At 48.2% G+C, this 12174-nt stretch overlaps 4 protein-coding genes across 4 annotated transcripts; 2 read left to right on the top strand and 2 right to left on the bottom strand.

Moving 5' to 3' along the window:
- Window positions 1–302: 302 nt before the first annotated feature.
- Window positions 303–1685, top strand: DFL_002669 (uncharacterized protein; the record flags this gene model as incomplete). Its single annotated transcript, XM_067631488.1, has 4 exons — window positions 303–343; window positions 400–571; window positions 648–1349; window positions 1407–1685. The coding sequence occupies 4 exons, from the start codon at window positions 303–305 to the stop codon at window positions 1683–1685; spliced, it is 1194 nt and encodes a 397-aa protein (XP_067494029.1).
- A 360-nt stretch (window positions 1686–2045) lies between these two features.
- On the top strand, window positions 2046–3259 carry DFL_002668 (uncharacterized protein; the record flags this gene model as incomplete). Its single annotated transcript, XM_067631487.1, has 2 exons — window positions 2046–2469; window positions 2550–3259. 2 exons carry the CDS (start codon window positions 2046–2048, stop codon window positions 3257–3259), a joined length of 1134 nt encoding a protein of 377 aa, XP_067494028.1.
- Window positions 3260–4125: 866 nt separating this feature from the next.
- DFL_002667 (uncharacterized protein) lies at window positions 4126–6626 on the bottom strand (the record flags this gene model as incomplete). Its single annotated transcript, XM_067631486.1, has 6 exons — window positions 4126–4366; window positions 4423–4636; window positions 4692–5906; window positions 5965–6248; window positions 6307–6422; window positions 6489–6626. The coding sequence occupies 6 exons, from the start codon at window positions 6624–6626 to the stop codon at window positions 4126–4128; spliced, it is 2208 nt and encodes a 735-aa protein (XP_067494027.1).
- A 1329-nt stretch (window positions 6627–7955) lies between these two features.
- DFL_002666 (uncharacterized protein) lies at window positions 7956–10365 on the bottom strand (the record flags this gene model as incomplete). The annotated part of the gene is made up of 3 exons (XM_067631485.1): window positions 7956–9385; window positions 9452–9677; window positions 9751–10365. The coding sequence occupies 3 exons, from the start codon at window positions 10363–10365 to the stop codon at window positions 7956–7958; spliced, it is 2271 nt and encodes a 756-aa protein (XP_067494026.1).
- Window positions 10366–12174: the final 1809 nt, after the last annotated feature.

The following is a 12174-nucleotide window of genomic DNA, read 5'->3' as shown; positions in this document are numbered from 1 at the left end:
ATCGAAAATCGTTAAGAGTTATTCAAAAATTTTCGTTATTAATTTAAATTGCTATGAACTCTGATATCCTGATAATCGTTGAGATTTCTCACTAAACATGTTGGTTCACGGGAAGCATGCAGCCTGATCCGGATCAAAGACCGAGTCTGTGGTATTTTCTGTGTGGGATCCTGCGTTGGTCGTCGCGAAGGGCCCAAGGATGCATGATTGGAGCATAAAACCCGAACATCCCACCATTCATTGCCCCTCCTCCACGCGTGACCCCGCATTCCCCCTTTCACCGAGCGGCATCGTCCATCAAGATGTCGGTTTCCAGTGACCCCCGTAACTTCTTCCAATCAGAGTAAGCCCTGTACCCAAACCATTCAATCCGGCTTTAGGGACTAACCCGTCGTGTAGCCAATCTCTCGAAAAAGCCGAGCGTCGAGCTCGCAAGAAGAAGGAACTCAAGGATAAAGGGCACCCTATAACCGTGCCTACCAAGATTCTGGCGTTGCAGCCTGATACTTCCTCGCCGGCACATGTGTATATCGCAGAGGCTGGGAATGTGGCGAGACGGCTGAATATTCAAGTCTGTAAGAAGGCTGCTAGTATGCTGGATTTTTACGAAGTAAGAGTTAACGAATACCCATTTTTCGTTTCCCAAGGACCCAAAAGAACCCCACAGGATATATCGCGGGCATACCGCCCCAGTTACATCTCTAGCTCTGAACCGCGATGCGTCAGTATTGTATACCGGTTCGTGGGATAAGAACATCAACGCCTTTTCCACACAAGGCAAGACGGTTTTGAAAACCTTCAAGGGTCATAATGATTTCATCAAAGCACTGCTTTATACGGACGTGATACCCTCGAAACCCATGTTAATATCCGCCAGTTCTGATGCATCAATAATCATCTGGAACCCGGATACAACGGAAAAACTACACGTTTTAAAGTCACACCCTAGGGGTGTGCAAGCCCTCGCCATCGATCCCGTAGAATCTACGCCGGAGAGGGTGATACTTTATAGCGCTGGTTCGAAACAGGAGGTTATAAAGTGGAGTATAACGACTACGAGGGTAACCGAGGAATGTGAGATTATTCAGCACGAAACCGGTGTGAATAGTCTTCGATTCTTGGGTGAAGAAGGGGAAGAAGATTTATGGACTGCGAGTTCGGATATGACGGCTAAGAGGTTTGAAAGGAGTGCCTTGGGGAGTTTGAGGAAGGATGGGGGGAGCGGTGGGATTGATCCGGATACGGAGATTTGGCATAAGGATTTTGTGAACGATGTGGCGATGGATGTTGGGGGTAGGTGGGTTATCACGGCGTGTAGTGATGAGGAGGTGAGGGTTTGGGATGCTGGGGTAAGTCCTCGACCCTTTTACTATTCTTTAAGAATATCTAAATAACCGGGTGGATAGACTAGCAAGCTATATCACAAATTCTCGGGACATTACGATGTGGTCACCGCGATAGCAGTGGTTGGGAATGACCTAATCAGTGTATCTTTGGATGCAACGGTTAGGAAATGGTCATTGCAACCTGCGGATATCAAGGCGGCTCTGGAAGAGGCTCGTAGAAGTGAAGAGGGTGGGGAGGAGATCGAGGGAGGGGCAATTGGGAGAAGCCGATCGAATAGCATGCTGACTGCAGAGGAAGAGGCGGAACTCGCAGAGCTCATGGCTGAAGAAGATGATTGAGTAAACGATACTATAATATCAATAATATCTACAGCATCTAATATATAACATGCGCAATGCGGTGTTTGTAAATATAATCCATACCCATGCATTGTAGCTAGCATGTAAGGCCCATGCGGACAGCCCATCGAATGGAATCCCGGTAGATTGTAAGCGAAAAGAACCCACCCCGGAAAATCAGATTAAATTCCAACATCCATTTCGTCATAGCTGAAAATCCATTTTATTTTTTTCTTTCCTTTCAACCAACGGCAATTTTCTTCCCATATCTCGGTTTCGTACGATATCATTATCGAAGATACATCCCCGACCTCCATGTCACTCCGATAACCCCACCAATTGCCAAGTACAACCACCCAGATGCGCTGCTTCAAACCTCGCCACTCCCTCGTTCCCTGCAGACGCTGCGCTTTTAGCACTTCTTGCATCTCCCAGGCTTCGGCATTACGAATTGATACTCATCCCTCCACCGATGTTTCGGTGGACACATCGATTCGTCCATTATCTGAGAATTCGCAACGACCGGAAGTATGGTTTACATATAACACATCCCCACCGGCGGCACCTTCGCTGCTGGCGCCGCCGCCGAGAGCTATAGTACCCGTGGAGGAGAAGGTGCTGGGGATATCGTATCTGCCGAGAAGGGATGATATATTTTCCGTCCTGTCGACAAGAACGGTCAATGGCCTTGTACCTGCAGATGGGTTTATATTCTCGTCTACGAACGCTGGGTCGGAGAAGGATAAAGATCCGGTTAGCGAAAGAACATTGAACCTAGGAAAGAGTACGTCACTTTTCCATCTATTAAAATATATTAATTCTGGAAGTAAGGAAGAGGGCTCTAACAACAATTCCATCCTCTAGCAATCGACATCCTCAAAGACCGCCTCCCGACTCTCCTCCAATCTCCCCTACCAAGCGAAATCCTCTCACCATCCATAACCCTCCAACTATTCCCATCGACACATCCACATCTCCCCTCCGTTAGCGGTCGAATGGCGTACATAGCGGCTCTATGGACGTCACCGGTAGTCTGGGGTCGAATACCAGGTATCAAAGTCCGTCTCGAAATTCTATCCATTAGGATGATAAAAGGCGGCATACCTATCGAAAACGAAGACTACGGATCATCAACCGTAACCGGAGAACGGATGATAGTTAAGTGGAGAGCTAGTGGCTCACCCAATGGGAACGGAAACGGAAACGGAAACGGAGATACGCAACCTACAACGTCGATCACATCCGGTACACCCCCATCTTCAAAACCCACGGAACCAAAGAAAGAAGATCCCCTCTCCGCTGTCGCCAATTCACTCCCAAAGTTTACTTTAACAGGCAATTTTTGCGGCTTGTTCATTTTCGAATTCGACGACAAGGGGAGGATAAAAACTCACATCATCGAAGATGTTGAGGAAGATAGAGATGAAGCGGTACAGCAACATTCAAAAGTTATCACGCTTACGGAGTGGTTGCTGAAAAAGGCGAAAAAGAGTCTGGGAGAGAAGCCGCAGGTACCCGGACTGGCGTTTGAGAGGATATGGGACGGCGGTAGGCGGGATCGGAGGTTTAGCTAAGCAGTTGAGGTCAAGTGGGTATGGGGTTATGGTGAGATGGCATGGGTGGAGTCGAATCTGTATATACCAACGGTTGGATTTGTATTTCTGCGTTCCGGAGTTCACTGACGGAAGTCAAAAAGCGGCTATCCTTTTTCTTCCTCTTTCTTACTTTCTTGTATATTCTAGGGACCTTTGCAGTGTATTTCTTTGATATCCTCTCTGCGACGCCTGTAGATAGTACCACCGGCAATGGGCCAAAACACACACCACTTTTCCATTGAGTTCGGGTTTAAAACTACGTCGTAGTTCGGGCGATGAAATCTGTCAACGGTGGTGACTAGGATAAAAAAATTAAATAAATAAAAGATCAATATTGTTGGGCGTAGAATTCTAGAAGTGCATCTTGTAGCACCCTTGTATCGATTATATCGAGGAACCAAAGAAATCATTATCAAGACCTTTTCCTATTTATGTTTATGTAACGATAAAGCTAAGAGAGAAAAACAACTTTGGGAACCGAAAAAGGAAAAAGGAGAAATAGCACAGATAATATCGACAGTGAAATTTTATAGACCGCATAATTAGGAAAAGGAAGAGAGGAAAGATAAAAAAAAGGAACAGAGGAGATTTTGTGGACTTCTCGGTAGCAAAGACAACAAAAAGTACTACTCCACGGGATCGATTAGCCCCGAGGCTAACATATTTGTTTGGCAAAGTAAAAGACTTTTTTCTTTTGGGGTTTCCCTTGTGACTTTTCCCCCAGACCTATAAGACATTTTTTTTTTTTTTTTTTGAACGGACCCTCCGTATTACTAACATCAAGTCCCATCTTCCGAACATTCCGCACCCTGGTCATAAATATATTCTGAATTTCAACCCCCGGTTTAACCATATATTTTCCACCTGTCGAACCATTTCATGTAAGCGTAGTTAGCCGCATCTCCAACCATACCGAAGCAGATTGGGATGAAGTAGATGTAAAGCCCGGTAATAATGGTGTACGCGACACCAAAAGAGGCAAGTCGAACGTTAGTAGGGAGTAAGTTGGTGAGCCAATCGAAGCAAAAGCCGAAGACAAGGATACCGAAGTAAAGAGCCGGGTAATAGTGGTGAACATAAGTAACACTGCGGTATTATTAGTATTAAATTCGAATCCCGTGTATTATTCAGAGAGCACCTACCGAGCCATGACAACGAAAGGAACGAAGTGGAGAACCCATCCGATGGCTGGGTACAGACCAGCTAACTTGATGTGATCGATCTGCTCCTGAGTAAGGTCTGGGAAACCTCTCTGCCACCTAAGGAGGTAGGTAAGGATCATGATACCGAGAACGAACAAGCTGGCGAATGCGCCCCAGTAGACGGCGGGGTTGCCGAGCAAGAAGTATTTGACGACTGTCGGTATTTGTTAGTATCGGCCACGCACTATAGAGAATTTCAGGGTACATACTGTGGTTATCCCAGCCGCACATTCTCAAACCGACGTGGAGGATTGGCCATTGCCATGGTTGAGAGGCCAAGTCATCCTGCTTGTCTGGGTCGGGGACGAGAGCGTTGTTGGAGGTCATCATGGCAACGTTCAAGTGAACGAAGTCGTTCCAGAAGGGGCTCTTGAAGGCATCCTTCTTGGCTGGTGGGAGCTTCTCATTCCAGTGGCTTTCGATGTTCCAGTGGGTATACTTGTCCCTAGGATGGTTTTCCTTGACACAGGTGGTTTCGATTTGCTTGAAACCCCACTGTGGGAGATTAACGTTACCGGCTCTGAGGTAACAGCCGAGGACGGGGTGCTTGAGACGGAAAGAAGTGGTCAAAGTTCTAATCCTGCTGTAGTCTCTAGATGCAGCATCGCTGACAACCTCGATCTTCCAATGGTCCTTTTCGTCTCCAACGGTGGTGTTGCCGTAGCAAGAAACTTCGTAATCAGCTTTGGTAACAGGGGCGGCGATGGTGTGGGAGTGCAAGTTGCGGCCGGTTTGGGCGTGGATAAGACGGACAACATCGTTGTTCTTGATGAATCTGAGTTCCTCACCGATTTCGTAGTCCTTCTCGCTGCGGTTGGGGTAGATGAACCAGTCATTGTTGGCATCTTTGTGGTGGTAGCAGGTGATCTGCTGTTGCTGGGAGCCCTCTGGGTAGGTTTGAACGTGGGAATGAAGGAGGCCACCACCGTAACCCATGTTCTTGAGGGTAGCACGGGATCCGATGGCAACCTCGAGCGGGCTGTCGTTGAACTCGGTACCCTTGAGATTGGCCTGGAACAAAGAGCTCATCTGGGCATCTCCGGGACCGGTATTCTCCAAGATGATGAAGTGGATTTTGAAGCTGAGCATGTAGACACAGAATGGTAAAACGATCAAACCGAAAATGCGGCTGACCCAGTGGGCAGCATAGGTCGTGATTGGCATCTTGGTGTCGGCCAACTTGTTCCAGAGATCCTCAGCGGTGTAGAGGCCGACGAGGGCGGTAACGAAGAGACCGACGAGCTTGACGCTGCTGACACAGCCGATCGAAAGACCGGAAAGAATGAGCCAGAGCCACCACTGCCCCGAGAACTCGCGGTTCCTAAGCGCGGTGAGACGGGCGTAGCAGAGCATGGTGGTGAGAGTGAAGAAGAGCAACATGGAATCGAGGAGAATGAAACGGCTGATAGTAGTGTACGAGTTTTCTAGATCCATAGAGTCAGTACAGATGACACCTCCAGATTATTAGGATGCCCCACATACCGCAGAGAACCATCAGGGTGACAAGCCAGGTTGCATATCTGGAAAGCTTCAATTCTCTGGCGGTGTAGAAGGCGACCGGGACGCAGAGAGCACCGAAAGCAGCGTTGAAGATTCTCATGAAGGTATAGTTGACATCTTCGGGGTATGTATCGCCAGACTTGAATTCAAAGGAGCCATTGTAACCAGCCATGTAACCAGATAGACCGACCAACATCTTTCCCAGAGGCGGGTGGACATCGAAATAGAATTCTCTCTTGAGGTAGTGAGAACCGAATTTACCAAAACTGTTGGAGGCGACGTCAGTCGAGTATCATAAAACGGTGTATCGTAGCCATCACGTACTGGGCTTCATCCCATGTCACGATATTAGATAAGCCGATCTTCCACAGCCTGGTGAAGATGGAAACGGCTGTAAATAATAAGCAAACAAAGATATCTTCATAATCATCCACGAAACTCTGTATACCGGTGCATGTTAGTTATAACTGTGACCGATTGAGGTTTGTATAAGGGATCAGGTGTACCTTCGCAGGTTTGCCAGCCTGCTGCTTCTTCTTAGCATCGGTATCCGGACTTGTTGGGACGAGGGGAGTCTGGCTTTCACCGGGCCCTCTCTTCTTGAGTTCGCCGTCGACCTGACCGGCGTACCCCGTTGTAGCCATGGCTGTTGTGATGCCTTCTCAGGCGGGAAATGTGAAGCTGGTCCGTGGTCCCTTTTTGCTCAAACCGACTCGCGTCCGAGGTTAGCTTGGGAGGTCCGGTACATATACGTCATGCAAGAAACGATAAAAGACAGAAGACGAAAAATACACGTCAATTGAGGAAGCTAACCAATATTCTCGAGACGATAATATGCCCGGATAGTGGGTGTATAGGGGGAGGTAATGCAAGGAAGAGACGGACACGGAGGACCTTGGTGGTGATGATAATCGGAGTGGGAGTCGTGGTGGTGGTGCAGTGGTGGTCAGGACTTTAGATATTAAGATGGGGCTTGAATGGGCAATCTGTTCACTTCCCGCCAAATACAAACTAAACGAGCCCACACCCTTCGAAACCGCACCCGGCCCTGGCGATGCGTCCAATCCACCCAGCGGTGTAAATTAATTTCAGCAAGTTAAATGTATGTATAGCGGTGGTACTAAGTAATTGGGGAGCCGGACCATGCCGGGGTCTTTTTTTTTAATTCCTCGATATCTGTCCTTACGTATGCACATGCTAATTTGGTGGCATCGCTGTGGCGTAAAAGGCGACGGTTTCGAGATTGCGGTGTCTCGCGATGCTATTCTTATATCCTTACTTTATATCACACCACGTATATACTTGCTTAAGTCCATTCGCGAGGATAATTCAATTCAAAGAGCACCATACTAGGGGTTATTATAAGAAAGTAGTATGATACCCCGTTTATGAACAGACGGGTCGACAGACAAGGACTTCGATCCATCGATCGATTCACCAATTAACGTAATTGCTTATTGAATGCAGTTTTGTGCGAGCGGATATTTTCTTACCTGAGGCTTCTGAGGCTGAAATCAAAATAATCAAGTGCCATGTAGCTCTAACAAATGTGCAGAATTTTTGCTGCAAACAAAAAGGAACACCTTCGGAGTAAAGTTAGTGCGCCCCTTTTGCATAACCCAACAGACCGTGCAGCCCCTCCATAGCACGCAGCCTCTCGCGATAAGATCAGCTTGGCAGGCCGAAGCTCTTCTAGAACGATGTTGTATATTTGGCCCTATTTTCAGCCAATCCCTGATCCGAATCCGACGTAACCAGGTTCTGCAAACGAAGGACTTGAAGGGACGTCTTTCCGACAGCCTAATGATCCAACATAACAAAACCGAGATAACGTGCTTTTCGCTCACTTTTTATTCAGTTGTGACACAAAACGGCTTTCCGAAAAAAAAGTTGTTAGATCTGAGCGTAACGCCGATATTATGTATATAGAGATGACACAGTCGTTTAGGGAAAACGCCAAAGGACAATGCAATCTAGGACATAACGCGCGCAATAAGATCGTGTTTTAATCGCTCAAGCTCTTCCTCCACTTTTCGAAGTTTTTCTCGGGCTTCAAAATACCTTGCCCTCCAGTCGATCGAATCATCCAACGGTGGCTCGATATCATCATTCAACAGCAGATCCGATGCGCTCCCTGGGAACGATCCAGGACTCGGATTGCCGGTTTCCATATCACTCAATAACATGTCGACTTCGAATTCATCTGGGAGGCGCTGCTCCTCTTCGGTAGCCTGCTGTGGTTTATTGGCCAATGTAACCGAAGTGGACACCGATGCCACTACCGATCCAAGCTTGAGCTTCCAGGATAACTGGTACTTTTCTTCTGCGTTCACATTTATGGGCTCTCTGTTCTCTTGATCATTCGTCGCCGCGATCGTTTGCGGGGAGGAAGGACTATCGTCAGTATTGATGAGATCTTGTAAACTCTGCTCCTCGGGGTCCGTCGCCCGGTATCGCTCAAACAATGATATTTCCTTCCCGAGTCGCTCAACTTCAGATATCGACGGGTCTTTAGTGATCACAAGGTCGTGCATGTCCAATGCATCCAGGCCGAGGAGCATTGACAGTGGACGCAAAGTAGTTCCGATCACTCTATCGTTGTTTTCTTGCATCACGCCGTCGACCAGGGAATCGGCGAGCGATCTTGCAAGACCGACGGTCATATCGTCCTGCGGTGCTGTGAGCAGATGAGTCGCGAGTTGCTCTTTTATCATTTCACCCCTCCCCAAAACACTATATGGATCGAATGATATCTCTCTCTCGAGAAGCGGTGGGATTTCGACATTGTGATCGTACGCGGGATCTTCGAGCGGGTGGATAATCGGTGGGAGTATCGTCTGGTGCGCCTTGGAAGCGAATTGTAATTGTTCGTCGATTGCAGTAGGTGTCGAGGAGAGTTCAGATCCCAGAGGCACATTGATTCCTTGGTCGCTCAGCTGTACTTCCAAGCTCGCTGGACTTGCTGGGAAAGTGGTGTACAAGTTTTCTGCGGCGCCACGGTTTCCAGTCGGGCGGCCACGAGATTTCCCTCCTCTTGAGGTCCCGGAAGACGGCCAGGCAGACGAAACCGTCAACCTATGATTCCGTCGGGCGCGCTTAAGGGTCGGGAACTGCTGAACCGGTACCGAGCGGATCCTTTCATGAGGTCCGCCGGGCCGGTGGCTTAGGTCAAACGGCTTCGGGGGAGTATGCCACCGAAGCGGCTGCCCACCAGGGACAACCGGATGCAAAGTGTCAAAGGGGTTAGAAAAGATCGAATGGAACAGGGGTTGCGAGTTGTGGACTCTTAGTTCCGGCCAAAGACGAGCGTCTGGATGGAGAGGGTCAAGATCCCGGATTCTGTCTTCCTTCTGCAGGGAGCTTGAAACGTGACTTTCCTCGTAACTCAGCAGACTGGGTTCTTCTGGAGACAAGATGTTAGGCAATGCCCCAGGGAGCAGTGGTTGTTTGTGTCTTTTTTCCGATATACCCATATAGCTCGAGTCGATAGAGCCTCTCTCCACTTTCCGTCTTCCTCGTTTGGGACGGTATTCCGGTAGGAGGGCCCGCAAGGCTAGATCTTCTTCCAACGGAACGCCGTCACGGACTTCGTCATCGAGCGTGGGAAGGCTTAGTGGAATGTCCGTATAGTAGCCGTGGGGGCGCCCCAGACAGTACTCGAAGAAAGCATCCACGTGCATGGCATGCATCCATCTCTTTCAATCAGAGTGGATCAAATTAGTATGCTCCCAAGAACAGCTCGGACGGTATATGCAAGGAGGAGAATACCTTTAATCTCACTGCGTATTGTTGGACTTTCTGGGTACTCTGGTCCTGCTTTCGCTCCACTCCAAGCTCTGTTACGAGCTGGATCCAGGTCTTGATATCTCCTTCCTGGAATCGTTTTATCAATTGGAAGAGTTTGAAAACTGAAAATGTTACGCCATCACTCTTGGGTGGAGCCCTAAACGACTTGCGTAGTTCGGCCGTATCACAGTTATCCGGAACAGCGGGATTACAACAGAGAATAAAGTCTACGTAGCAATCGTGAATCTTCTCGTCAGTGACATCTCTCGTTGGCCAACGTCTGGTCACGGCAACTTCGACCGGCATATGTGTTGCCACAACTGTGTCATTTTGAACATCGTCGACCAGACCTGTGGCTTCCCTTGTGATCTCGGTGACAAGCTGTCTTCGGGTTTCATGGTCCTCTTCCTCATCCTCGTTCGGAAAGGACAAACGTCGAATGCTAGAAACCGGCGGGCCGAGAAAATGGCGGATGTTCGGTTCCGGATTGTCAAGATCTCTAATACTGACGGACGGGAAATTTAGAGAGCTGTCGAGCCGGTGTCTATGCATATGGAACCCCCCGTCATCGCCCGGTTGAGCATCTCGACTACCCATCGGTATCCGAAAAAAAAAGAAGTTTTAACTGGTTTGGGAGACTAGCTCCGGCATCTGCACGATGCTAATTAATCTCTGCGATTTCGAGGAATCCTAAGCTTTGCATAGCACAGCAAACCCCCGGTCCGTATACTTAGCATGCAGCATCCTCAGTAAATGCGTGTGTGTGTGTGTGTGCGTGTCGGCCACGGGCCTTGCCTCAACAAACAGCAAGCGCAGCTCCGGCGGGTACATGACATCGGACAATCAGATAATCCGAGGTGTCAAGACGTGATTGTCTGGCCAATAATATGTCACTCATCCGATATATATGGTACGTGCTCAAGTGTTTATGTACCTTTTTATTTTATCCTGTGGTTTAAATCTGCGAATCTGCATGTCATAGGCATGTACAGTACACAGAGGTCAGTGCGGCGCGGAAAATGCTTCCCTCATGATTAGTGGAACTGCATTGAAACAAACTCCGATTGAATTAGACATCGGTAGGCTCGGATCTAGGATAATAGAGGCGAACCAGGGCTGGAACTTAGTTTGAGTTCTGGATATCCATTCATCCGATATCTTGTCTTGCCTTCGCTGACGGACCAAATTTGTCCACCGGACTACTGGAATTGGCTTTCTTTTTCCCTCTATCTTGCCCCGTGGGGATATCCCCATTTGCCTCAGACTTGAGATGAAATCTCATGATAATCAGAACATTTCAATTCTCAAGGTTCATGATTTTTTTTTGTAAAAATCCAACAGCACTTCGGATTGAAGGCAAAGAGAGAGAAAAAATAGCCAGAATGGATGTTTTGATTTATGACGTTGGTTGGTGAGACCCACTTGCCGAAGGCTTGGCCAATGTATCCTATGAGCCTTGCAGCACTCTTTGAATGCTCTGACCACCACATACAATCTTCATGTGAAAGAATGAGGGGCACTCGCACTGATCAGTCACAAGCATGCGCTTCTGCAAGTCACTGCACGAGCTCGAGTCGAGTCGAGTCAAGTCGGTCGACAGTTGATGTCTAGGTTGCTTCCCCAGACTAGGCCTGTCTAGCTATGCGAACCCCACGTTTATCCGCAAACCTAAACCATGTTCGACCTTTCCCTTCGTCCGTCGGCCGTCACGTTGGACGACGCATGCTATCATCAATATATCGCAATCTACCCTCGGAGCCTGGCCACTTGGAGGTAAATCAAGCTTTCGTGCCAATAGCAATATAGTAGTCCTTAAGAGAGAGCTCGACTGTTACATCCAGGATACAATACCCGCGCTGGCCAGTTGCATTCCAAAGCATTATTGGTAATCCAAAACGACGTCGTCGTCGAGAACGAAACCGTCGAGATCCTATTCGAACGCTACGTTCACACTAACTCTTAGGTAACCATAGCACTTGGTCTGGCAGTAGTCCATTGCCCCACTTCGTATCTATCCCAGAAAGGTAAATGCGATAGGTAATATCAGTGGTTGTACATTACATACGAGGTCCAGCTAACCAACTGTCTGTCTGAAAGCAGCCGGCCAAACCTCACCAACGAGCGAGTCCCAACTTCTTACCACATCGTTTCCCCACCTCTGTTTCCCGCGGTTTCTTCCTTTCTTTTTCCTGATCTCTTAGATCTGTTGCATTTTATTCTAAATCCCTCTATTCGAGAAACATTACTTGCATATTCCGGCCAGTTAGGTCTCAGAAGCGCTGCATCACTTCCACCATCGCGGAAGGATTAGTCGCTTGACCAGGTCGTTTTTGCTCTTGTTGCGTAAGTGACGTCCCTAGTTGGGCCAAATTCCCAAATATAACGATCATATGCTTTTTCCTCCCC

The sequence above is a fragment of the Arthrobotrys flagrans genome, assembly GCF_004000055.1.
Source record: "Arthrobotrys flagrans strain CBS H-5679 chromosome Unknown unitig_3, whole genome shotgun sequence".
NCBI classification, from domain to species: domain Eukaryota; kingdom Fungi; phylum Ascomycota; class Orbiliomycetes; order Orbiliales; family Orbiliaceae; genus Arthrobotrys; species Arthrobotrys flagrans.
This window is presented reverse-complemented; position numbering and strand designations above follow the sequence as displayed.